This window comes from Adiantum capillus-veneris, chromosome 10 (genome assembly GCF_014529385.1).
Source record: "Adiantum capillus-veneris isolate H3 chromosome 10, ASM1452938v2, whole genome shotgun sequence".
NCBI lineage: Eukaryota > Viridiplantae > Streptophyta > Polypodiopsida > Polypodiales > Pteridaceae > Adiantum > Adiantum capillus-veneris.
In genome coordinates, this window is record NC_140940.1 from 154,375,167 (window position 1) to 154,403,051 (window position 27,885).

The 27,885-nt window shown below is 41.8% G+C and overlaps 2 protein-coding genes across 5 annotated transcripts in view; one reads left to right on the forward strand and one right to left on the reverse strand.

The window, feature by feature from the left end:
- The window catches only part of LOC147449902 (uncharacterized), an 84,175-nt gene extending 71,464 nt beyond the window's left edge, over window positions 1–12,711 (forward strand). Inside the window, exon 4 of one of the 2 annotated variants that reach the window (XM_086522247.1) lies at window positions 10,427–12,080. In XM_086522247.1, coding sequence (XP_086378373.1) covers window positions 10,427–10,648 — 222 coding nt within the window. In that variant the 3' untranslated portion in view covers window positions 10,649–12,080. Of the gene's footprint in view, window positions 1–10,426; window positions 12,081–12,198 lie in introns of those variants that run through there. The other variant, XM_086522248.1, reaches the window with a different exon arrangement.
- Window positions 12,712–13,190: 479 nt separating this feature from the next.
- On the reverse strand, window positions 13,191–18,959 carry LOC147449903 (AT-hook motif nuclear-localized protein 1-like). Of its 3 annotated transcripts, none has more exons than XR_015189486.1 (7): window positions 18,475–18,959; window positions 17,240–17,742; window positions 16,387–16,454; window positions 15,634–15,765; window positions 14,272–14,433; window positions 14,064–14,150; window positions 13,732–13,870 (listed from the first exon to the last, which is right to left on the reverse strand). XR_015189486.1 is itself a non-coding variant. In XM_086522251.1 (7 exons), the coding sequence occupies exons 2-7, from the start codon at window positions 17,724–17,726 to the stop codon at window positions 13,867–13,869; spliced, it is 885 nt and encodes a 294-aa protein (XP_086378377.1). In that variant the 5' UTR covers window positions 17,727–17,742; window positions 18,475–18,958; the 3' UTR covers window positions 13,732–13,866. The 3 variants fall into 3 exon arrangements, 2 of the variants coding, with proteins under 2 accessions (XP_086378376.1, XP_086378377.1); XM_086522251.1 differs by having other exon boundaries at window positions 14,119–14,150; window positions 18,475–18,958; XM_086522250.1 differs by lacking the exon at window positions 14,064–14,150 and having other exon boundaries at window positions 13,191–13,870; window positions 18,475–18,945.
- Between the last annotated feature and the right edge of the window lie 8,926 nt (window positions 18,960–27,885).

The following is a 27,885-nucleotide window of genomic DNA, read 5'->3' on the forward strand; positions in this document are numbered from 1 at the left end:
GAGCATAGGCATCACTTGGCCATTGTGTTCAAAGAGCTACGCAGTCATAGGTTGCTCATCAATGCAAAGAAAAGTGAGTTTTTTCTGGAAGAGATTCACTTTCTGGGACACATTGTCTCAAAGGATGGTGTCAGAATGGATCCTGCAAAAGTTGAAGCGATCAAGTCATGGCCAAATTTGAAGACGGTGCATGATGTCCGAAGCTTTTTGGGACTATGCTCCTATTACAGAAGGTTTATTCGAAATTTCGCTGAGATTGCTTCACCTTTACATGCTCTTCAAAAGAAGGCAGTCACCTTTAGATGGACACAAAAAGAGATTTCAGCTTTTAATCTCTTAAAGGAAAAGATGACTTCGGATCCAGTCATTGTGTTGCCAGATCTTAGGAAGTCATTTGTGGTCCAGTGTGATGCCTGCGGTAGTAGCATTGCTGCTGTGCTAATGCAAGATGGCAGGGTAGTAGCCTATGAGAGCAGAATTTTGCAAGGGCCAGAGATGACCATGCAGGTCTATGAGAAAGAGTTACTGGCTGTGATTCATGCGCTCTTAAGTTGGAAACACTACCTGCTAGGTGCAGATTTCGTTGTCCAAACGGATCATCAGACCTTGCGATACTTCTTGACACAGACAAAGTTATCTGAGAAGCATATGCGATGGGCAAATATCTTGTCCATGTTCCATTTTCAGATTGTGCATGTCGAAGGCAAGAAGAATGTTGTGGCTGATGCCTTGTCAAGGAAGCCACAAATTTCAGCTGTGTCAATTCCTTATCATCATGAACTTGATGATATGAGAGAACAGTATGCAAATGATGAAGATTTTGCAAGGGTCTTCGAGCAACTAATGGATGGACAACGTCATGAACACTATCTTCTTAAAGACGGGTTCATGATGATGCATGGCAGATTGTGTGTCACAAAGCCATTGCGACGCAAAGTTATGGAAGAGAGTCATGTCCCACCGTATGCAGGGCATCGTGGTATCGATGCTACAGTTAAAGCGGTAGAGACATTCTTCTATTGGCCTACATTGAGAAGGGATGTGGATGCCTTTGTGCGAGAATGCCTAATATGCCAAAAGGTCAAGTTTGACAGGCAAAAGGCACCAGGGTTATTGCAACCACTACCTATTCCAGATAAACCATGGGAAAGTATTGCTATGGATTTTATCTTTGATCTTCCAAGAACGCAGACAGGAAATGATGGTATTTGGACCATTATTTGCAGATTCAGCAAACAGGCTCATTTTATTCCTGTCAGGAAGAAGATAAAGCCAGATCAGATGGCACGCTTGTTTATGAGCAATATTTTCAAGTATCATGGCATGCCACAGTCGATTGTTAGCGACCGTGATCCACGCATGACAAGTTTGTTCTGGAGAGGCTTGTTTGAGAATATGGGCACCACGCTCAAATTCTCTTCGTCATTTCATCCTCAAACAGATGGGCAGTCAGAAGAGGCAAATTCTACTGTCCTAGATCTGCTGAAGTGCTATGTGTCAGAGCATAAAGGAAGGTGGGAGCAGTATTTGCCATTGGTGGAGTATGCATACAATAATACAGTGCATTCATCAACTGGCAAGGCACCCTTTGAGATAGTTGAAGGTGGCAAGAAAGTTCCTCCCATACTGCATACAAAGGACAAGATATTTGAAGCAGATAAGTATGTTCAAGACATGGATGAAATGTACAAGAAGGTCAAAGTGGCCTTAGAAAGGACTCAGGCAAAGCAAAAGAAAGCAGCTGATCGTCACCGTCGTGAAGTGGTATATTCACTTGGTGATTGGGTGCTTTTACGCTTTGAAAAGGCAAGGTTAAAGAAGATGAAGGGCAAGGAAAGAGTGTTTCCAAAGCTCAGCATGCGTTACTATGGGCCTTTTCAAGTGTGCGACATAATCAGTGATGTTGCATATAGGCTGAAATTGCCTGACAGTTGGAAGATTCACAATGCGTTTCATGTGAGTCTTCTCAGACCCTATGTGGGTGATGTGCCAGAAGATATACCAGCTGAAGATCAGCCGGAAGTCGAGGAACTTGACGAAATCTTGGTCCCTGAACAGATTTTGGCACACAAAGAAAGGAAAGTGAAAGGCAAGGTTGCTAGGCGTTACTTGGTAAAGTTCAGAAACTATCCACCAATGGATGCTAAGTGGATGGAAGAAGGTGAACTTGCAGAGTCACCAACTGTGTTATCACTTTACCTGGAAGCCTTCGATTTGCAACCTACCTTGACCCCTTGAGTTTCAAAGCTAAATGGATTGTCAGTGTGACAATGGCTTCTGAAACAAATGATGTACATGGTATTTAAAGTGAGCTCAAATGAAATACCTGTTACATGAATGTTAGAGCTGTACAGATTGTCAGTTTGGCAATTGCTCTTATGGAATGTCCAAAAGTTTGGTTAGTGCTATAGAAGTGAGTATTTCTTGTCAGTCTGTCAAGGATACAGTGATTGCTTCTATTAAAGAGTACATGTGTAACTGCATTCTTAAACTGTCGGTTTGGGTATGCTCGAAAGTGTTACGGGATCCAACGTGTACTATAAGACAGTGGCAAAATGTGCAGCTACCATTTTGTCATTGGAAAGTTAGTGACTCAAAACAATGGCAGAGTGCGAAGCTACCACTATGTCATTGGGACAGAGTTCACACGCAGGCAATACATGAGTCGACGAGGTGTTGAATACACCAGGGTTGACAATGAGCATGTATGTGTCGTATATGTGTCGACAAGTGTTGAATACATCAGTGTTGACAGTAAGCATGGACGACATAGATGCAAACGAGGACGTTTGAGATTTCAAGAGGGGGGTATGTCACCAGCGTGTGACTACTATCTATCCTTTTTGTTGATTTCTTTCTTATTATCTATTTACTTTCACTTTTTGGAAACACCCCTCGGGAAATCTAACTGCCCTACATTGCATAGCTAGTGTGGAACTGTCCAGAGGGAGTCCAGGCCTGAGGGCAAGAGAGCACTAAGGTTGGACAAGGACTATGGTTAGCCAAGTGGGGTCATTGACTAGCCAAAGTGGAATCCTTTGCTACAGAGGCTACATTTCAGTTTTGGATGTGGCCGCAGTGTACAAAGAGGGTCGGATGACCTAGAAAGATACAATGGCAGCATCTCCTAAAATTTAGGGAACTGCTATTTTGGGACCTGAAAATGTCTTCGCGTCATTACGTGCAGTTTGACATGGGGATCATTTTGTTACTCTGTGGCCAAGTCAACAGAGGCTGCAGGTGAGATATTTTTAGACCCGAGGGTCTAAAGCGGGAAAATGCACAAGTGAGTGACACTTGGCACTCTGAGGCCAGTTTACTACTTATAGAGAAGGCAAAAACGTGATTTATAGCTGGGAGGCTCATTTTGCAAGTCTCTGTCACAGGTTAAGAGCTATGGAGTGCTTGCTTTCCCTCTTATGCACAGTGCGGTGCCAGGAGTGATGCCCTGCACGCTACGCACTGCCCTCTCTCTCCCCTTTGGCAGTATGTTATGCCCCTCTAGTGGGCTTTTCATTTGACCAATGTACAGTTGTGTGGGTTCATGCGCGATTGCCGAGGCAAGAGCCTCTTGCACAGGTACTGGATTAGCTAGCGGCTAATCCCCCCGCAGGTACAGGTGAATTCGGAGAGGTTTCACGCCAGAAATCTCGTCCGATTCAAAGGGCAAGTAGCCCTACAGGTGCGGGAGCTCGAGGACTTGCTAGGGATGCGACCGGCACGCGAAACGGAGCCCGAAACAGTGAATTACAGCCTGCTGTGTATTTTTGCAGGTTTAGGGTTTTGGCCCTAAACGGACCCAAATACCCCCAGGAGGTTCGGGGACGCAAGGGGACCGCTGTACAGGCGATCTGGAGCATTTTCAGGGCTGAAAACAGAGAATTCAGCGTGCTGCAGATTCTCGCCAGGTTTTGCAAAGTGCCCGTATGCGTCGGGAAAGTCGGTCAATGCGTGGGAATACTGACCGTGAAAGGTTCTAGTACAGTTATGCTGCCGAAATCGGGCTGGAACAGTGGAAATTCAGCCGAGTTTGTGCGGGGCAGCTTGTAGGAACCACAGCGTTTATTCCCTCTTTTGAACAATAAAGAAATACCGAAAGGGGCGCCTAAGTTAGGGGCCAATCTGGTGTCTGTCTACTCATACAGGTGCAATCTAGCAGCCTGTATCCCTCTCCCCTTTGATGTGTCTTGAAAGTACAGGTAAAATAGACGACTAATAATGGGTGAAAGCTAAATCAAGGTTTAAAGTAAAGTCTACCGCCCTTTTTGGATTGAACAGGCCGGTTACAGCGACTCCCTCCCAGTTGTATCTCAATTAATAAAGAAGTAACGTAAGGGGCGTTACCTTAGGGGCCACCGCATTTGAGTGGGGAACTCCACCCAAGTGTCTCACCTTGAGTTGGTGAGTTCTTTTTCAATCAATAAAGTACCCTAAGGGACCCTACCTTAGGGGCCACCATATATGAGTGGGACCCCCCCCCCCCCCCCCCCCCCCCTCCCAGGGGTGAAGGCAAGGATGAGGCTTCTTGCTGAGAGAGAGAGAGAGAGAGAGAGAGAGAGAGAGAGGTCTATGCGTACAGCAAAAACCCAGCCCGCACGCTATCTTCAAATCATTGTTATTATATGTTAGGGTACATTATAAAGTTGGGCCATTTAAATGGCCCAAGGGGGTGGTTCCCACCCCCACTATAAGTGAGTAAAATAATGTATACAAGGAGGCAAAGGAGGGCCTTTAGACCCAACAACCTCCCACTTAAAGGCCCGATGTGGTACCTTTAAGGAACTCCCACCAAGTGTAAGCAATGCTGATGTTGTGTCTTAGCAAGACACTTAGTGAGAACATCTGCAGGGTTATCCTGTGTCTTGACCTTTGTCAGTGTGACAAGGCCATCATCCAAGACCTGTCGTATAAAATGGTACCGCACATCAATGAGTTTGGTACGAGCATGAAACATGGCATTTTTAGCCAGGCATAAAGCACTCTGACTATCACAACCAAGTACTGGAGCATATGCAGGAAGACCAAAATCTCTAACCAACCTGCCAAGCCAAATAGCTTCTTTAGAAGCCTCTGTGGCTGAAATATTCAGCCTCTGTAGTGCTCAATGCCACAATCTTTTGTAACCTTGAACACCATGAGATAGCACCTCCAGCAAGTGTGAATACATATCCACTAGTAGACTTTCTAGTGTCAAGATCACCTGCCATGTCCGAATCACAGAAACCCCGCAGTGATAGTGTACCCTTTCCATAATATATACATGTGTCCTGTGTACCTTTTAGGTACTTGAAAATGCCTCACACTGCCTCCCAATGTGGTTTGCTAAGATTAGACATAAACCTGCTAACAACTCCCACTGCATAAGCAATGTCTGGTCGTGTAGCAACCATGGCATACATCAATGAACCACAAGCTGAAGCATAAGGAATGCCTTTCATAGCATGGGCAGCTACATCATCTTTTGGGCAATCAAGCTTGCTAAGCTTTGTGTGCGGAGGTAAAGGCACACCAAGAGGCTTAGCATTAGACATATTAAATCTCTCAAGCACTTTTCCTTGATGTACTTGTCTTGAGAAAGGGATAGAAGACGCTTCTTTCTATCCCTCGTAATACGCATACCCAAAATATGTTTAGTTGCACCCAAATCTTTCATTGAGAAAGCTGAATTCAGCTCTCTTTTCAAAGCATTCAAAGTCTCCTTATGCTTGCCAGCAATCAACATGTCATCCACATATAGGACTAGCACAATAAAACTACCATCTGGAGCCTTTTTAGTGTAAAGGCAGTGATCTGCATGGCTGCGTTTGAACCCATGGTTGAGCATAAAAGTATCAAACTTCTTGTACCACTGTCTAGGGGATTGTTTCAGCCCATACAAGCTGCGTTTCAATTTGCATACCAAATGCTCTTTCCCTGGAATGACAAAGCCCTCAGGCTGCTGCATATACAGCTCCTCATCCAAGTCACCATGTAAGAAAGCAGTGATCACATCCATTTGATCCAGCTCCAAATCCAAGATAAGCACATAAAGCAAACAGCACACGGAGAGTAGACATCTTAACCACAGGTGAAAAAATCTCCTGGAAATCAATGCCTTCCTTCTGTGCATAACCCTTAGCAACTAGACGTGCTTTGTACTTGGGTTTGTCATCAACACATTTGACCTTATAAACCCACTTGTTAGGAATAGCCTTCCTTCCTTTGGGCAAAGGCACAAGCTCCCATGTATTATTTGTATACAGTGATTGCATCTCAGATTTCATAGCAAGCTCCCACTTACTCTTATCTTCACAGGACTGGGCCTCTTTGTATGTAAGAGGCTCTCCCTCATCAGTCAACAAAATACAATCCAAAGATGGCTGAAACCTCTCTGGTTGACGTCTCTGACGCGTAGACCTCCTCACCCAATGATCTATGTCTACCGGTAATGGGTCTAATTATGTGGAACATTAACCCCATCAATTAGAGATTGATTTTCAGCATTTATACTCTGCTGTAATTGATTTTCAGGCTGCTGTAACTGATTTTCAGCATGCTGATTTTGACCCTCAGGCTGAATTTCAGCATCCCCCTACTGTCCATTATCATCTGGCTCAATGATAACACGCTGGCCTTCATGACCAGCATCAAAAGGAGCTAAATTTGTCAGTAGAAAATGGTTGTGGAAGTGACTGATCATGTTGAAATTTCACCTTTTTCTTATCCAAGTCACTGGATGTGGCATTTTTCAGCAGCTTAGGTTCATTAAATACCACATCCCGGCCGCGAATTACCTTATGTGACCCCGGAATCCAAACTCTATATCCCATTTCACCTTCATCTCCATCACCCAAGAAGATGCCTTTCAAGGATTTCATATCGAGTTTGGTTCTGAAGTCAACAGGCACATGTACATAGCATTCACAACCAAAGACTTTCAAGTGGTCATATGAAGCCGGTTTGCCAGACCAAACCTCTTCAGGGATGCCACCATCAAGTGCATGATGTGGAGATTGGTTGCATATATGCACCGCGGTTTTAAGTGCCTCTCCCCAAAACAATTGCGAGAGATTAGTTGTAGACAGCATGCACCAAATCTTCTCACATAGCGTGCGATTCATACGCTCAGCCACACCATTTGAAGATGGATTATAAGGGGCAGTGAGCTCCCTTTTAATCCCATTCTCACCACAAAAAACATTAAAGTCTTTAGAAACATACTCCCCCCCATTATCTGTACGTATGCATTTAAGTTTCAAACCCTTTTGAGTACAAACAAAGGCATAGAACTTTTTAAATGCATTTAAAACCTCACTCTTATCCTCAAGCAAATAAACCCATAGTTTACGTGAACAATCATCAATGAAAGACACAAAGTAACGAGAACCACCATGAGTTTTTATTGGCATTGTGCAAACATCAGAATGTACGAGATCCAAAATACTAGCCTTTTTAGAGGCTCCATGAGAGTAAGAAGCTTTTACATGCTTCCCAAGTACACAATCATCACAAAAATCAAGTTTAGAGCCTTTTACATCAATCCTACCAAGGGAGGAAAGAGTCTGCAATCCCTTATGACTCATATGTCCAAGACGCTTATGCCAAAGCTCCATGTGTGACTGCACTTCTGCAATTGCGACAAAACGGCCAGGTAATGCCTTGCAATGCAGATAGTATAAAGTATCCTTCTTACTGCCTCTAGTAATAAGCATAGATCCCTTTTGGATCTTCCACATGCCACCACCAAATGTAGTGAAGAAGCCTCTGCTATCCAATTGCCCAACTGAAAGCAAACTCTTCTTGATACCAGGCACATACTTAACATCATGAAGAGTGAGTTCCTGGCCATTATCAAGTGCCAGGTGTATGGTGCCAACTCCCTCAATGTCACAAGCATAGTTATTGCCCAAATACACTTTTCCAAGGTTTCTTGCTGTGCATGAGGCAAAACACTCCAAAGAGGGGGTCACATGAAAAGAGGCACCACTGTCAACAATCCAAGATTGTGATAGGCCATCATGAGTAGAAAGCAAAGCATCTATCACATCATGCTTAGTGATATGCATATCCTCAACAGTCATGACATGTGGATCTGAAGATGCAACCCAAAAATCACTAGTGTCTTCATTTTCATTAATCTCTTTAATGACAACACTAGAGATCACATTTGCCTTTTCAGGCTCACTTTCTTTAGGGGTAGAGCTGTCCTCTTTATCATTTTTCTTGCCTTTTGCATTCATTTGCTTCTTGCGCTCCTGCTCTTTCTTAAAAAAACCTGCAATTGGGCTTTTTATGCCCCTTTCTTCCGCATTGATAGCAAGTGATGTCTTGCTGTTTTTCCTTGCTTTTGCTGCGATTTCTTTGCTTATTTGCAACATTTTGCCTTTTATCATTGCGTCTACGGACATTATAGGCTGATCCAGTGCCACTCCCACTTGACTTGCGTCTCATCTCCTCATTGAGAATAGAACCACGCACACCATCATAGGTCAAGTTGGAGTTGTTACTCAAAGAAACAACCAATGCTTCCCAAGATAGCCTTGAGCTTATCATCCTCAAAAGCCTGCAAACCTGAGTCACTCAACTGACTCAAAATTCAAGCAAAGGCATTCAAATGATCAGAGACAGGTTTGGACTCATCAAGCACTAAGCTTACAAGCTTTCTCATGAGATGAACCTGATTTACAGGAGTCGTATTCTCATAAGTAGCTTTAAGCTTATCCCACACAGCCACAACTGTGTCAAGCCCCTTGAAATCAACAAGAATATTATCAGTCACAGTCATCTTAATGTACGTAATGGCTTTCCTGTTAAGCTTAGTCCAATCTGCATCTGACATACCCTCTGGCTTATTTTTAGCCAATGCATCATCGCACTCTTTCAAGAAAAGAATGCCCTGTATGCGATCCTTCCACAATTCAAAACCTGTACCATTAAACCTGCGGATCTCAAAGAGGCTCTTAGAGTCCGAGGATGATGAAGTGTCAGCCATGATGAGACAAAACAAAAACTTATAATTTTCAGCCAAGAAGTACAAGCACTGTACGGCAAGAGCAAATTCAAGTAAACACTGTAAAAGTGTCTGCAAGAACAACTATAATGCTGTAATTTACTTTAAAAGTGAAATTTTCAGCAAGAAGACATATTGAGCATGTCAAACTTAACGCATAGAGCAACCTCGCATCAAGTATACATCACCAAATGCATTTGCAATGACCCCAATGTTGTACATGCCACAGTTTCACTGCATAAAGTACATTTGGCAATACACATAAGAGATGAAAGTTGCTCAAATGATTGAATAAACACTTGTAGGCTCCACAAGCTTCAATCTCTCTGCTCAAATTGACCACAAATGTAAGTACATAAGTGAAATTTTACTGAATTTTCAAAAAAACATAAAAAGCCCCAATTTCTCACTGCTCAATTCTCCACTGTAACTTCGTCACCTGCACCTGTAAGGAGTGAACTTGATAGTTTTTGCTGGAGTTAGCAAAAGCCCCAAGTTTTGTCGCGAAAAATTGCTGAAATTTGACAATTTTCAGCAAAGAAGCAAAAAGCCCCAATTCCAAACTTGAAATTGAGTTCCCCAAAGTGCCCGGTGTTAACCTGCAAACCTGTTTTTGCTGTTTATACACCTGAATATGCAGAAAATGATCTGTTTTTAGCCAAAAACGCCTGTTTTGGACCTGTAATTCTCTGTTTTTTTGTGCGTGAGCAATGATAGACACCGTAACGTACTTGGAGAAGAGAGAGAAAGCTCCTGCGCTGCTGTTTCTAGAGAGAGAAAATTTGCACAGGAGAGAGAAAATGCTACCTACGCGAGAGGGAATCGCCCAGGGCACGTAGCCTTGCTTTGATACCAGTTTAAAGGCACGGATGAGGCTTCTTGCTGTGAGAGAGAGAGAGAGAGAGAGAGAGAGAGAGAGAGAGAGAGACAGGTCTATGCGTACGGCAAAAACCCAGCCCGCACGCTATCTTCAAATCATTGTTATTATATGTTAGGGTACATTATAAAGTTGGGCCCAAGGGGTGGTTCCCACCCCAACTATAAGTGAGTAAAATAATGTATACAAGGAGGCCAAGGAGGGCCTTTAGACCCAACACGGGGCACCAGTTGTATCTGCTCAAGACCAATTAATAAAGAAGTGCCGTAAGGGATGTTTACTGTAGGTGCTGTTCCGGCGTCCATGAAGAGTGCGTGGCCATTGCATTTGAGTGGAGAACTCCGCACACTATCTCACCTTGAAAAGAACTACCCCAAGGGACCCCTACCTTAGGGGCCACCATATTTGAGTGGGGACTCCTTCGTCTTATCTCTAGTCTTCCAAATCAGTTCGTGGTGCATTTGTCTATTTCGTTGCCTTGTCAATGACTTGTTGGTGGCATTGGTATCAGAGCACCAGTCGATTCTTCTTCTATGAGAATCTGACCCTACTTTCTACAGCCACCATGGATGCACCTAATGATTCTGAGGAAGAGTACGAGTATGTCGAAGAGGAAGGTGAAAGTGAGGGAGGAGGAAGTCGAGGAAGAGAAATCGGCCCAAACAGAAGCAGCAGATGATGTGTGTATAGGGGAGCTCGAACCACTTTTTTGTGTAGCTGGTGCTCAGGGCTTGAAGCGGCAACAGGAAGTGCAGTTTCTTATGGAGCACTTAAGTACTTGAGTATTCTCAGGATTGTCCCTATGCCAGGCATACGAAGGCATTGTCTAAGAATGTGATTTACAGGTAATGAAAGGGATCGGTTGACCTGAAGTCAAAAACCAAGGTGAAGGTGAAGGCAAAGGCATCTAGCACGAAGAAGGGATCCGGTTCTCTAGTGAGGCATAATCGGATTTTTGGACTCCGATTTGGGCTGGACTCCAAGCTCGACGTTACAGTTTTCAGTGGTTGGTCCAACATGAGCGAGTACAGTGGGGTCTCGCTTGCACATGGAGGACACCCCTTGGTTTGCCCTAGGTGTGGACATCCTCCAGAGACTCAGCGGCACTAGCTTTGGGATTGCCTCCAGCCTTAAGGCCCAGCAGATGTGGCTCAGGATACTAAGTGACGGCATCAGCCCTTAGATATGAGATAGAGCATGCAACTTCGGGGTTTCGCTTTTGGCAGGTCAACCTCGGCAGTGCCTGATGCCAGATTTCTTGACAGCAGCTTGGACACAGGAGAGACTGTAAATGGGACCTGATCTGGCCCGTGGTTTGTATGGCGGGCCTGCCACTTCATAGTGTTCGGGAAGACCTGAGCGTCGAGCAGAGACGGTACGTGCATTCTGGTTGGAGCTCATACACACGCTCTAAGGCCAATATGAAAAAGGGTAGCTCGACTGTGGAGAGATAACACCAGCCATTCATAGAGCTGTGGGCCATGGCGGCCAAGGCTTATTATCAACCACCTATGTGGCTTTTCCCTCCTCCCATTTTGTGATGTTATTTGGGTAGCAATTGAGAGTCTCCTCCAGGACTAAGATGTGACTACTTGGTGACGGGGCATGCAAATACTGGACTGTAAGAGAGAGGAAGTGTCGGGCCGATTGCTTAGCAGATCAAGGGACCCAGTTCTGCGCGGATCTAGCTGCAAGAGGCAGGACAATTTTCAGCTCAAAACGCGGGCCATACGGGCAGCTGAAGTGGCAGGTGCTTTGGGTGCCATATTTTGAAAGCAGTTGACTTAGGTGAGTTTTTTGGGGCACAAGTAGTTGACATTTAATCTCTTGGAGCCTTTAGGCTCTTTTGTGTACAAAGCAGAGGCCAAGGGCCTTTAAATATGAGCTTTGGAGAGTCACTTAGCACTGGTGCAATGGCAGCGTGTTGGATGGGTGGACTCTCGCTGGCAGTTGTATTTTGAGATCTTTAATACTGCAAGGGGCGCCTAGTTAGGGGCCAATGCATATGAGAGTGAAACTCTGCCACTCCGCGTCTCGTCTCGAGTGTGAAGCTCTTTGCCTTCATTGAATTGTCCAATAAGGGCTGTTGAAGAAATTATGAGTGTGGTTAGTGCTTTAGCAATACAAGGCACCCATGCTTCTCTATTGCTGCTGCCTGTTTTCCATTTGAGTGTTTTCAAGCTGATTGGTCACCTTGCTTGAACTTTTTGGGTAAATTGTTGCATGAGATGGCACTTCCTCAAATCAATCTATTTCCTTAGTTCAAAATGCACTTGTGGTGTTGATCCTAATTTCTGATGAGCTATGAATTGAACAAGTGTACTTGATGCAGGGACATGTTTACCCTGGTTATTTCAGAAGACTATTCAAAAAACCAACTCCTTGTGGAAAATGGATCCATGCATACAAGTCTGACTTGTAAAAGAACTCAGTGTGTCGTTGGCTTGATGTCTAGATCTGGAAGGAGTTCATTTCTGAAACTGTGGTAACGAGAAAATTCTTGTGTATTGTCAACTGCATGTGTGGCCTTTATCCATATATATTACCTAGATGAATCCAGCATAAGCTGAGATTCACCCTTAAAGGAAAGTGCAAGGTATAGACCCATGATAGTCTCCCACAATACAATGTAACCATCAGCTCAATCGTTTGTGGAAAGGGCCTCAACATTTTCAAGAAATGGATTTTGGATGATAAATCACAAACTACATTTATTGGGCCTTGTGTGTGATTAGGAAGGAGAAGAGGACCACCGATTACTCAAGGAGGGATCAGGAAGAACTTTGTTTAAGTCTTTGTACAGAACTAAAGGTTAATAAAGCAGAAAGAGCATTTTGTTTTCCCCTATCTCTTGTAGTGTTCCTAATTGATAAATTGGAGGTGCCTGGTTTAAACCGCAAGCAGGTGATGGTTGCTCATAGATATGTTCTGATGCATGGGCTTGCTCAATTGATTCAAGAAAAATTTATCGAAGACACAAGTCGCACTTGTAAATGATAGTATTAGAGCTTTCTTTTAGTATGTGTGTGCAGTAAGAAAACAAGTGTTACGTATAGATTATAGATTAGACTCTTGTTGCAAAGCAGTAGAAACCAGAAAGATAACTTTACCTCCTTATGGTTTGCCTTAAGATTATAAAAACACATGTGAAAAGGGTAAACTGCCATTTTAAGGAAAAAGTAAAGTTCCATGGGCACACAAACTATATTTGCTATGTGATGCACAGAAAAGTATGCAGTTTTCTGAGCATTTTTAGTTAAATGGACAGAGTTCACACAAAACACAAAACTTTCATCATTTTATTGAGGGTGAAACATGAATGCATGTCTAGAAAATCTGAAACCGAAACATGCTATAAAAAAATCAATGATTACATAGCGTGCTAGGAGAGACAATCTTTGTGTTCTTTATGCTTTGCCTGTTTTTTCGAAAGTTATACACTAATTCCAAGAAGTTAGGGCATGTGCATTTCCAACTATCCTTATAATCAACAGACCTCCCCTTGGAACAAATACATGCTCCGGAGGTTGATGGGCAGTAAAACCTAATACAAAATGGCTGCAAAAGCAACCGTAAGCTACCTTGCAAGATGTTGTAAAACTTTCCATTGGAGAGCATGTGTATGTGACACAGCTCTGCACCGAAAAGCTCAGTAAGTAGAAACTGAAAAAGGGGGAAGAGGAAGGTTATTGCCCTGGTGATGACATGGCGATCTCAATGTTATGCCTTCCTTCTGAGATACCGTGAGATGCTGGCCAACCAGAGTGTACAGCAATCATCTGTCCCTGAGGTGATTCTGCATCACTGCTACCTCCATTTCCAGAGCTTTGATTGAGAGGACTCTCAGGCTTCATATCCGCCATCTTATTCAGCGACATCTCTGGAGCTACACCGCTATCTTTCGGGGTGCTTGAGGCTGATAATTTATTTGCACTATCAACTTTTGGCTGTTTGCTATGAACCTTCTTTGAGTTGTTGCCACAGATGAAACTACCGACAACTACCTACAAAAGCATGAGTAATAATTCAGTCACCTCAAAAATATAGAAAGATCACCACAATTATCAAAGACCACAAAATAGATCATAATTTTATGTGAAAGTTTACCCTAAAGGCTTTGCATGATTGATTGAATAGTGATTGATTGAATAAAGGTGCATTCACAGATGATTGACCACGTAGCTGATTACAACTTACTAAGTGTTGAGCACAAATTAACAAACATATCTGGTAAAGGGGTTTGCTTGTTTACTTAGGACACGCATTAACCGGAACTTGCCTCTTCTGCAAATCATGAGACAGAAATAAGGAAAGGTTCCACGTTCAATGCACATATTGTCAACCCCCAGCAATTCTACAACTAAAAATTGCCGATGTTACGGAATGCTAGTGTCTTGCAATTTACCTGCACTGGGCTGGCTGCCGTTAACATTCCAGCCACCCCTCCTCCCACCACTCTTCCATCTGGCCCTGCAAGTGACACACTGAGCCCTCCAGTCCGACTTCTAGTTCCATTGGAATCCATCACCAGGAAAGAGCCAGATAGAGAAAGAATCTCAAAGCGTCCCTGCTTGAACAGATTGAACAGATGCATATATGTAAAAACCAGGCCCAACTTCTGCACCCAATCAAAAATACACATATGTTCAAAAGAGTCAACATGCATAGAATCACATTCATAAGGGCTAAAACACTTGCACAAAAAAACACACAAAACCACAGAGGAGAAAAAACAATGAAAACAAGATTTAGTGTCAACATGCATAGAATCACATTCATAAGGGCTAAAACACTTGCACAAAAAAACACACAAAACCACAAAGGAGAAAAAACAATGAAAACAAGATTTAGTGTCAACATGCATAGAATCACATTCATAAGGGCTAAAACACTTGCACAAAAAAACACACAAAACCACAAAGGAGAAAAAACAATGAAAGCAAGATTTAGTTCACTTGCAAAAGAAAAAAAGCTACTTAAAAATGAGATGGGTAAAATAAACGAGTAAAGCGTGCATGAAACTTTGTACAAAAATTCAACTGTAAACTCGTTCATATCAAGGACAAGACAGTGCAAACTCATACAAAACAGATATAAGATGAAAGAAAACTTATATATACTAATAAAAGCTGTTGACTACAACAAAATTCTACAATGTACATACCTGCAACAAAGCAATACAAAATCAAACTAAACACAATCTCGAAAGATAACATGCAACCTTAACTTCACTCCTTGTCCAAACAGAAAGTGAGAGACCGTTATTCTTGGACAATGCTATGGCATTCCCTACTGCAGTCATCAGAACCCAAGCATGGGTGCACGTTTGTATAGGGTTAGTTCCTAATTAGTGTGTACCTTCTATAATAAATGATACCCCTCACGCAGAAAACATAGCATACATACTCGTAAATATGTGCATGCATACACATCATACAGGCAAGCAACACTGTATTTCCTCGATGGTAGATACCAAGGAACATTGCACAAAAATATAGACAGCAGTCACACAGGCTCGAAGAAAAGAACACAACCGAACCAGGATGCTTGAAGAAAAGGAGAAAACCAAACCAGGTTAATTAACAAACAAACGACTGTTGGCGTGTGTGCAAGTAAGAAATATATGAGAATTTATTACATACATATGCATGTGTGTAGGCAAGCAAAACACACCCATGTTTCAGCTCCATGCTCCCACTCTACCTTTGGCTGAAAGTTTCATAAACACCTATCACCAAGGCTGGTAGACTAATGAAAAGAAGAGAACCTCATAGGTTACAGTGCCTCCTGAAGTTGAAGGTTGGCGAAGTGTGACATTGGAGATAGCGCCATTAGCTGAAAGAATACAGATTCCACGCGGTCCTTGCTGGGAAAATGACATGATTCTGGCTGCAACATCCTGTCATGAGTACGAACATATTGAGCAATCATGCTGTGTCTTTTATAGCAACCAATGAATGAATCACACCTACATATGCATTAAACTCTTGATGATACCAACTAATAGAAGTCATCCACAAGAGACAACAACCTCAAGGTCCATCACACCTAGTATCAACTCAAATCAGAATAACAACTTAGCGCCACATACAGAACTCCACAATAGCTATACAATCCACAGACAATATGATAAAGCACAATGTTACCATACGTTGGCACTAGGAAATGTACGATACAGCAAGATGATTATCTTTAAAAATATAGATAAAACTGCCAGTCATCTGTACGATCACATAGTACAAGTCCTTCATACAAATGCCCTCCCACAGCGCACAAGGGCCACTATGGCACACGCACGCACGCGGAACACACACAAACATTCATCCCATATTCACACGGAACGCCAAATCAAAACAGGGAACGGGGTATGGGAATTGCCATGAATTGCCATTCCCTAAGACAACTCACAACCGTCATATGGAACAAGGATTGGAACAGGAAATGGGAAGGGAGAGCCCAAAAATGGCCATTTCCTTTGACTGAGATTCATCCAAAGGGCTGCATAGTGTCAAATAATTACCTCTCCAGTAGCGACTGTAATGGCATGAGGAGTGAAGCCCGCACCTGCTGTCCCACATATCAATTCTCCTGTCATATAAAAGCACATAAAGTAAATGCCATCTCATACTACCATAGTCACATATTGAGAAACCGAATTGCAAGAAGTAATTATTTTTCCTTCTGGTTTTTCACATTCTTCAACTGCCATAACAAAGAGTGAAATTGAAAGACTGAAAAGAGAAAGCTAGCCTTGGCATACAAAGGCTACATAACATCATGATAATCTGGACAGAGTGCCTCTTTGTGCTTATGGATTCAGATACACTCAAGGTCACCTGCTTAGATACATGCTATTTGATAAATTTCATTCTTTAAAACCATGTGCCCCTGGCAAACCTCATAAACTCTACTATAAGAATACAATCTACTGCCCACAAACCCAAACATCCTACGAAGACTGCAGAATTTAAAAAAATCATGCATTGAAATGCACACCCCTACATACCTGCAAAAACTATCGGATGAACCATGGATTTGTTGCAGATTTAAGTCACTTACCAGCAAAACTACCACTCGTGATGGAAATAGAACCCTAACTGATTTATATGAAGAGATATATTTATAACCCAGCAGAAGAGCAACTGACATACACAGCATCAGTACCTATAAGACTCATATACATACCTAGATTAATTTAAAAAAAGCCCGAATTCCTAAAAACTGCAAGTTATAGACTGATGGCAGTCATTCTCTAGACAAATACGACAATTAGCTCCATCAACCAAAGTATTGGCCAAATACTACCAATGTAATTATAAATCCCACAAACTGACAGGAAGAACAAAAAAACGGTAATTTTAAGAAACTGTTACCTAAAGCTGCTAGCTGTTGGTTCTTGCCAGATCCAGGAGGTCGCCCACGGCCTCTTTTTTGAAGAGTTGACATAGGGGTGGGGGATGGAGAAGAGAAAGGCTTTATTACAATTGAGACGGTGCCATCAGGCCCGTATTTCCGAGGGCGCCCTCGCTTTTTCTTGACAGAATCAGAGCCTGTGAAACCTGGTCCCAGGTTTGCAAGGGTGGTCGTGTGTGACATGATAGCCGTCGACATGTCAGGCATGTAAGGAAGGGGGGATGCAGCTAAGGGGGTCACTGCTATAGGTGGGCTCACCATCATGGGTGTACTTGTCACTCTTGAAGCATCTACCCTGAAGGGTGAAGATGCGTGCTGTTGTGCGTGTGCATGTGTATGTGGCTCATGAGCTGGCATTTCACCCCCCTTTGCATGCATTCCATTGAATGACGCTGCCAGTCCTCCTGGTGCTGAAGGTGGTAAGCCCATAGATCCCTTTATTTCCATGCACAAATCTTTACAACTGTCATCATAAACCCAAGTAGCACTCTCCCATTAAAACAGGGAAAAGAGAAGTCAGCCAACTTAAACTTAACGCATGCCCAAATAATTCTACTACAGCATTCATCAAGCTCATCCAAACCTTGAGAAAGAAAGGTGCAAGACATAGTAACAGTATGAGCAGACAAAATTCAGAAATAAGTCAGAAGAGCCGTCGAACCAACTGGCAAACACGGAAGACAACATCCTGATGAGAGAAACTCCCAAAAAAAAAAAAAAAACGTTCTCCAGAAAAGATATACCGAACATAATCAGAGCAAAAAAAATCACACTGCCCTTAGAGGCCATTCAGAGAGTTTAACAAGCTACACAGGGTTAACTTGCCACCTGCTCGGAAGAAATAGAGAAGAACATACAGCCAAAGAGGGCCCTGACAAAACGGATCACACTTGGCGGAAACAAAGGAAATAATACTGACACATACAAAATTGCAGCTTGCGACTCATTTCAACGCAATTCTGCTTGAATATGGGAATAAGAGTGAGAGCGCAGTAAGAAAACACTAGATTCAGCCAAAATTCAGTAAATCAAATGCTCTTAGAGGAGAAGAAGACATTGCTACAGTAGATCAAGCTACTATCTTGCTACAAAAGAAAATTTAGTAGAAAAATAAATCCCCCGTTCTTGATGAGCAGCACTGATGATTGTAAGCTGCCACGGGTGGGAAAAATACAAGTGTAACAGCCGACCATACCTTAATGAGCTGGTTAGTTGTCGATCTTCACAACAGACCTACTTGCAGCAACCCTTGAGATCGCCATAGCCCACTTGTTACTCTTCACATCTCTCCAAATTCAGATCATCCGAAACCCTAATTTCCTGCAGACCACAGGTTGTCCAGAAACCCTAATCTGCCTTCCTCCAAAAAACTGAAAATAGAAAATACATTTCTGGCACAAATTTTCAAACAATTAATAAATTTGATTCAGCAAAAAAAGAAGAGTAAAGTTATTTTCCTACTTTCAAAAACGATATATCTGGCAATTATTAAAGGTGCAACAATACTCTTTTTAATTTTAGATATACATAAAGATTGATCTAATTCACTTCATTGATAAAAAAAATTGGTGCAATAGATATTTCGAAGGTTCTTCTTTCACTTTGTGGACATGGATGACCCTAACAAAGAAAGGTTTCAAACTGCCTTGATATAAGTATAGATTGCAAAATTATACCCAAAATACAAGGATTTAAGACATGCTATTTTACTTAAGTAGATATGGGATTTTCTTCCAATAATGCTCACTTCATTGTGGTGTATTTATGTGCATCCTTTGGTTGATATTGAGAAGAAAGAAAAGCTACTTGCATGGTTCCTACTAAGCGCGCTTGCCTATGTCATAGGGGTGTGGGCACGTGCGCGTGTGTGTGTGTGTATGAGAGAGAATGTGTGTGTGTGTGTGTGTGTGTGTGAGAGAGAGAGAGAGAGAGAGAGAGAGAGAGAGAGAGAGAAGAGGAAGAAGACAAGTATTGACGTAGTAGAAATAAGGGAAAATTACCAAAATACCCCTCTAATTTGAGGAAATTCCCAAAATACCCTTGTATCTATTTTGGTTGGAATGTTCAATATTTTCTAATCTTCATTCGTTTTTGACAATTGAGATCCGTTTTTGAGTGCTCAACATGTAATTTGTCACCAGTTACCATCGCAAAAAAGGCAATTATGTCTAAAAATAATGAACCAATTCATCTCCAAAGCCTACGTAACCAACTCAAATTGTAGTTTTAGCATCTTGTACGATAGACAATCACTCTTCTTGTGAAGACCTACAAAAAAAATTATTTTTCGAGAAATTTAGTCTCACAACCAGGGCTATTTTGGGAATTTTGGAAAATTTGAAGGGCATTTTGGGAATTTATGACAAAATTTCGGGGGCATTTTGGGAATTTTTGAAATTTGAGGGGTATTTTGGGAATTTCCTCAAATTAGAGGGGTATTTTGGTAATTTCCCCTAGAAATAATTTCAATAGACCTCATAGATCTAGCCGGGAAATGTGGCTCTTTCACGTAGTTGAAATTTTGAGGCACTGCTCGCTACTCTAAAAAAAAGGCCTTATTTAGTCTAATGATACTTGCTTTTCCTTAGCTTCGGGATATAGTGAGAGACAATACTCATTCTTTGTTGACATGAGATTTGAGAACCATGCTCTCTTTAGGTTTTTTTGGCTTCAACGCTTAATGGATATCACATTTTTATATGTTGTGACTGTAAACTCTAAATCATTAACAACAATATTTGTTATGACCTGTTCCACCATATCCAATGAAGAGACTATGTCTGAGGATAATAGTTTCGAATTACTCATCCCGGTTATTATTACTTGATGATATTCTTGTAGGTTTTGTCTTTTACACTTCTGACTTATGACAAAAGTGTAATGATGATTAGTCTTTACAACGTTGATAATCCTCTTGGAGTTGCATATTGAGTGGACTCAAGTGCTTTGCTGACATGGTTTTCAACATTCAAATCTTTTTGGCCTGCCAAAGGAAGGACTATGTGGAGGCGGTAATTTTTTTTAGCTAAGTCAAGAATGATGATGAGCTTTGGTTGTGAATTGAGAAAACTAATAATCAGTCAAGCGTCTCAACAGGAGCTCCTATCGCACTACCTGTCAAGGCACTTGCCTCCCTCAAACGAACACCATTCATGTGTTCTCTTCTTTTTGAAAATGAGGAAATTGTTTTTACTAAAAGGTTGAATTTTTGATGTGATAACTCACATATAAGGATGTCTCCTCTTTCGAGGTATGGTATGTCAATTCTAGGCTTTATTGCTTGGCACCTCCCCTCTACTATTCACATTGTTTTGAAGGATTGGAACTAGCCAATTATTGGCCACCAATTTCCTCTTCCCCCCTTTGGTTTGTTCACATGCTCAGATGGTTTTGGATGGGCCTTGAGCTCCCACTCTCCTACCCTCACTCTCATAAAACTGAAGGTATGACTGACCTACTAGTGATTCAAATTAATCCTCAAAATCTTGCCAAAAGGCTGCATTTGAGGCTTGTGTAAGTTAAAAATTATTATTATTTCTTGTCTTGTATGAACTGACATTTAGGTTGGATTGGCTATGAAATAGCAATATTGGTTGATGGCTGCCAACTCTATAAGGTCCCCCCACTTCTTTAGAAGGTGAGTGATTCCTTATCCCTCACTTAGCCTTGGCTTGTCTTGCTGTGTTTTTCAAGTTAGAGAGAGTAAGTTAGAAAGAAAAAGAGTATGGTCGTGGTGCCTTCTATTGGTTGATACTTGTGGCTTAAGTCCCCCTGCTTCAAATGGAACTTGTTGAGGGTGCTTCTTCCTTACAATTCATTCATTTTTTTTGAGTTGTGGAAGTACTTTGGAAATGCTTCAATACTCTGTCCCAAAGGAAATTTCCATGCTCAAACAAATGATTAAACTTGGTTAAAAGTATCCTAGCTTTGATTCCTTTCTCCTTCAAGGTTAGGCGTAGGAGGGCAGTCCATCCTGACCCTCCATTTGTTGTACTTTCTCAGCAGGAATGTCAGCTTGCAGTAAATGGATGGCCTCCACGTCAGCACGCGTAATTTGTGTAAGCTGCAAGCCAATCATGCAGCTACAAGTCAGCACGCAAAATGTTGTGAATTGCAGACAGCTAAGCATCATGAATATTAGCGCTACAAGCCAATCATTGTTGTCCACATCAACTCACGAAATTGAGGATTGTATGTGTTGTCTGCAGCACTGTTGTGTTAACTGGCCCTCGTCCCCCTGACCTTGAAGGTCGGGAATGGTTCCCTGCTAACCATGCCCTGTTTTTAGGGCTCCTGCCATGTCTCTCGGCTCCCCGTCGGTCGCCATGCAGTAGCCTTGAAAATAGGGAATGGTCAACAGGGGACCGTTCCCTACACCTTAATATATTAGCATTGAGTGGATATTGCTCTTGAAACACGTGTACTACTATTTTCTAGTGATTTTCTATGAATCTTTAAGGTGGTGTTGGCATGGGTTGCTTACACTTAAATGGATGTTCGATTCATAATCAAAGGAACAAACACTAGAGTGAGTAAAGGAATTTGCTTTGCTTTTAAGGAAGGGTTTCAACTGGGCTGCAATTGAGAATTGCTTCAATGATACGACCTTGGAGTGAGGAAAGGAATTTGATCTACTTAAGATGTTGGGTTTCAATTGGACTGTGTTTCCTTCTCATGAATTGTTCATATTGATCTTAACATATAGAAACGGAAAGTTATGGACCGATGTGTTTTTAGGATGGTACTACTCTTGTTTTCCTTATATAAGAGTCTGGGGAATGGGGTTTTGAGGTGGTGCCCTCTTTCTGATTGTTGGGCTGCTCTTCCTTGTGTACAAAAGGAGAGTGCAAGGAACCTTTTCCTTATAGGACTTCCAAAAAACTTGTAAGAGAAACCTTGATTATTTTTTGGCCTAGAGGTTACCTGACTGGGCTTTGACTCATGCTTATTTGAGGTTACTTCCAATGGGTTATATGAGACCTCCAACATGTTAAATGAAAATGGATTACCTTGTTATGTGGCCATTTAAATGGTTATAATTCATTATGCAAAGATCTGACCCTCTATTCTATGGGTGTATAAATGGGTCCCTCTCACAAGCATAAAATGATTACCTCTTTTACCTGATGGTGTAAAGCATAATGAAAGAATTTGATAATGCCTTGCTAGTAAAGAGGCTAGTGCCTGAAGATTCCTTTACAAATCTCGTACCTAGCGTTAAGCTTAAAAACATTTCATTTTCATAGTGGCATGGTAATGGTAAGATTTTGTTTAACTAGAACCACAAAGAATGAGAGGAAGTCTTTTGGCATTAACTCGAGGATATGCAACTGAGTTGCATTTATACGTCCGTATATTCTCTCTCTCTCTCTCTCTCTCTCTCTCTCTCTCTCATCTTGGTCAAAGGCATTGTACGCCATAGCATGAAGCCAATGTTTATTTCCAGGATGTGGAATGGTGGCCACTTGGAGCAGTGGGTACATGCACCATGATGGAAGTAAGCCATATATAAGAGAGTTCCAATACACCTCTAGAACCTTGGAGAAATTTATCAAGAAAATCTTGCTAATCACAAATTCCCTCTTGCAATAGACGCTAAAGTTTTTACATAGCCACAATTTCCTGCACAATTATTTGCATGCTTGCAACATTTTGATACACTTGAAGAAAAATAGTGTATATACTGGCATTGCTCATTGGGGATCAAGCACTACCTCAAACACCAAGGAGACATTTCCCCACTTGTTACAACTATCCCTATAGGCGAGAGCACAACAAGAGAAAGATCACCCATGGGCAGCCCTGAAAACATAAGCAGAAAACCCCCTCCCTTCACTAAAGCCTTTGATGTATATAACCTCAATTGGATTCTTAAACGTTTGGGTGTGTGTATCCCACAATTGAATTTGAGAAACAAGCTCATTTGAGCAATGTGCTGCAACATATTTTCAAAGAAAGAAAAAGAAATCTCTTAAATAGGCCTAAGGCATGGGATTTATCACTTTGTATGAATGGATCCCATAATGTTGGTTACAATATTGTAACCTACTATGCGTACATACAACCAATGATTGAATGGTCAACGAATCATAAGTCTTGTGCCATTGTTGCATCTGTGTAATGCTTTCAAGTGGTGTCTTTAAAATATTTCAAGTTTAGTTTTAAGAACGTTTCCAGTTGGATTTTTGCAGTATTTGAAGGTTTAAAGTGCATACACATTATTGACGCTAGCACGTTTCTTTCTATGTGCAAATGAAAGATGTACCTCAATATGATCAAAATGCGCATTGGATTTGTATCTCAACCATGAACTAGCGCAACAAATCTAAAAAGAGAAGGAGATTTTGGTTGTTAGAGGCGATCTGAGAGCTTTGGCAAGGTCCCAAGAGGACGAGTCAAACCACAATGGAGAGTCGTTGAGCTACAAGCAATGCAAAGGATTGTGCCCAAAACAATTTTTGTGCCGCACACTTTTCAACGCCACTGATAGCGCAAGGGGGTCCCCTCCCTCCTTTGAAAATATTTGATTTGCAACACATGATTTTGGCAAAGCATATGCATGCCAAATTCTTATAGGTTTACATGCAAAACCCAAAAAATAGCCAAATAGCCATTTAATTTGTGCAGAAATGCTACTATTATTACATTTTGAGGCGCAAAAAGTAGATTGGTATGCTTCTCTTAGCACGAGATGGGTGGGCAAGGGATGCCCAATAGAACGAGTTTACGCTCAAGCGGCAAGTCAAGGAGAGCCTCCATGCAAAAGGGCTTTACTTGTCTCCCCGAGGGGAGACGAAAATACTTAAGCAATCGAAAACTCAAGGTGTAGAATTGAGAGACCGCACAATCCATTGCACACTCATTGCGAGGCACTGGAAGTTGAGACTACTAGATTGAAGCACAAACTAGCAAGATACAAGGTGAAGTTTGGTCCCTTGGAAGACAATGTATTGCAAAGCATTGCTTTGTGGATCTGGAAACACTTAAATCTTTGCTCTATAACTTATATGGCTATCCTTGCAGGCTTGTGTGTTAGTCACATGTTGCAAAAGACATACACTAAGTCTGTAGCTCATTTTGGACTCAATTGATTTCTTTTATTTGTGTGCACAAAAGCAAAAGATGACCAATTTTTCTCACAACTTCCAGTAGAGGCAGCCACTCACAACACCCTGATAGCCATGCTGATCCACTTTCCTCCTCCCCATATTCCTTCCATTAAATAGGTGCATACAGTCGCATCTATGTGCCATGGATTCCCAAACATTCCTTCTCTATTGGTATAGTCCATCTTCTATGTATAAGCTACTTTGCCATCCGCATCACATGATAGTTATGCACACACTTTAAAAAAATTATTGATGACATCATTATTAGTAGATTGATTATGCATTTGAAACTTTGGATCCATAGCACAAAGCCTGACCCATGAAAAGGGGTGTGTAATTGATCCCATCATTTCTCAACAAAGGACACCATCATGGTTTTCTCTTATGCTACAAAGGATGTACTCTCTAGCTTGCAAATAGCCTCATGCATGCTCCAATAGACCTACCCAAATATGGATGCATCTTTGTTGTGAGACTGAGATCGTCGTGCGCATGCATGTAAGGAAGGGGGAAGGAGAAGAGAAGAGTAGGTACTTTGGGGGAAACACATAGCATTGTCAAGAGGGCTAGTGAGTCTCTTTATTATTTTTTATATATGAAAATGTAAAAGGGTTATTGAGTTAGTGAGTGTAGGGAAAGTGCCCAAGCGGCCGGCCACATGGCCTTTACTAAAAAATCTCCCACATAAAGGTCAATGTTGTTATTAGTGGTGACTAAAGCTAGTATGTACAATCGTGAAGCATCACAACTTCACCTTTGTAAAAGTGTGTTCAACCTACACCCATTAAATCAATGCAATGTGCAAGCCGCTTCGTAGCTAAGCTCTTCGTAAGAGCATCTGGTGGGTTGTCATCAGTGTGGGACCTTGACAAGCTCCAAATGCTTGTCCATCAATGCATCTCGAATGAGATGATATCTCACCTCAATGTGTTTTGACCTGGAGTGAAACATGGGATCCCTTGCCAAAGCAATGTCACCCTGACTATCACAATGAATAACTAGAACCTACTGAATGTCTAGGTCTCCCTCTAAACGTGCCAACCATATAGCTTCCTTGCTAGCATCTGATGTTGCAACATACTCAGCCTCTGTGATGGAAGACGGCGTACAATCTTGGAGAGATGATCTCCAAGAAATGGCTCCGCCTGCAAATATGAAAATGTAGCCGGACGTAGATCTCCTACTATTTCTATAACCTGCATAATTTGCATCTGTGTAAACAACAATAGATGCATCGATGTTACCGAAGTGTAAACACCTCTTTGCTATACCCTTGAAATATATGAGGACGTGTTTCACCGCTATCCAATGTTGCTTGCCAGGATTAGCCATATATCGACGACTAACCACTCCCACTGCAAATGCAATGTCTAGCCTTGTAGCTACCATAGCATACATAAGACTGCCTACAACCAAAGATTATGACAAACTTGCCATTTTTTCTCTCTCAACATCTGACATGAGAGAATTGACGGTAGTGGAGTACTCACTACCTTTCTCCCTGACATATTGAAACGATGCAAGACTTTGGGGATATAGGATTCTTGAGATAACTCAAGAATGCCTCTTTTTTGGTCTCTCTTGATACGCATACCAAGAAAATGATTTTCTTCGCCCAAATCTTTCATAGCAGAGCTTTTGCTTAACATTTGCTTCAATTTGGCAATCTCCTCAGTGGGCTTTCTTGCAATGAGCATGTCATCTATATATAAAATAAGAATGACCAAAGAACCATCATTGGGTTTCTTTGTATACAAGCAATGATCCTCTTGACTCCTTCTAAAACCTTAGGACCACATAAAAGTGTCAAACTTTTGATACCATTGCCTTGAACCCTGCTTAAAGCCATAAAGTTCCTTCTTGAGTTTGCATACAAGCTCCTCCCTGCTAGGTTGTTCAAAACCTTCAAGTTGCTTCATGTAAACATCTTCTTCTAGATCCCCCATGAAGAAAGGCTATCTTCACATCCATTTGGACAAGCGCCATGTCCTCTATGGCTACTAGGCCAAGCATTATATGCAATGTAGTCATCTTGACCACTGGCAAGAAGACTTCATCAAAATCAACTCTCTTTTGTTGCTTGGATCCCTTATCAACCAATCTAGCCTTGTACTTAGGCTTAGGGTCATCAGATGAACTTCTTTTTGTAGACCCATTTGCAATGTAAGGCCTCCTTGCCTTCTGGAAATTCAACCAAGTCCCAGGTCTCATTATTCACAATCGAGTTGTACTCAGCTTGCATGGCCTGCTCCCACTTGACCTTGTCACCCATTTGCATGGCTTCTTGATAACAAGATGTCTCATCACAGTTAGTCAATATGACAAAGTCCAACCCTACGTGAAACCACTCAGGTGGATGTGAGGATCTAGTAGATCATCTCAAAGCCTGACTACTACTCTTTGGCTTATCAATTAGAGTACTTCTGGTGGAGGTACATCACTAGGCTTCTGAGTTGTCACAGATTTTGAGGCAATGTCCTCAAATGTGACCCTTTTGTGTTCAACCTCTTCAATAGGTTTCTTATGCATCTTTGATTCATCAAACTTCACATGTGAACTGCGAATTACTTTGTGTGATTTCAGGTGCCAAAGATGATAGCCCATCTCTCCATCTGCACCGTAACCAAGGAAAATGCACTTATGTGACTTTGGGTCTAGCTTTTTTTGAAGCTCTTTGGGCACATGTGCATATGCCTCACATCCAAATACATGCAAGTGATCATAATGTGGCTTCTTACTAGACCATAGCTCCTCTGGAATCTTGTAATCCAATGGTGTGATAAATGACCTATTGATAATGTGTACTGCTTCTGCCCAAAAACCTTGAGTCAGATTCACCACAGAAAGCATGGCTATGAACTCGCTCCTGAATCGTTCAATTCATCCTGTTTACAATTCCATTTTGATTTGGTGTGCAGTAAGCTGCCTCTTAATACCTATCTTATTACAAAAATTCTCAAACTCCTTAGAGACTATTCTTCACCATCGTCAATCCTCAAGCATTTTATCTTCTTGCCAGACTAATTCTCTACCAATGCGAAGAATTTTTGGAAAGTATAGAAGACATGATCCTTATATCGTAAAGAATAAGCCCACACCTTTCTAGTGGATTCGTCTATAAAAGTCACAAAATAGCTAGCTCCCCCTAGAGACTTGGTCGGCATAGGACCGCAAACATTGCTATGGGCAAGCTCTAGTGGCTACAAATGCTTCCTATTAAGTGGCAATGAGGTCACCCTAGTTTGCTTACCATAGATGCAATGTTTACACATACAAAAATCAAAATAACTCAACACAAGCAAGTATCCAAAACAAACTAGTGTTTTTATTCCCTTCTACTTATATGGCCTAGCCGACTATGTCACAACTCAGTAGATGGTAGATCGACTATGGATATACAATCCTCTTTTACACATGAAACAAACATAGAGTAAAGCATTCTATGTATTTGACCCCTAAGAACCACAAGATTTTCCTTCTTGATTGACCACACCTTT

Coding starts and splice junctions, on each gene's coding strand:
- LOC147449903 (XM_086522250.1), bottom strand. CDS start 17,726: ATGGAAATAAAGGGATCTATGGGCTTACCACCTTCAGCACCAGGAGGA. Junction 16,455..17,239: donor CCAACAGCTAGCAGCTTTAG/GTAACAGTTTCT, acceptor TTTATATGACAG/GAGAATTGATATGTGGGACA. Junction 15,766..16,386: donor TTACAGTCGCTACTGGAGAG/GTAATTATTTGA, acceptor TACTCATGACAG/GATGTTGCAGCCAGAATCAT.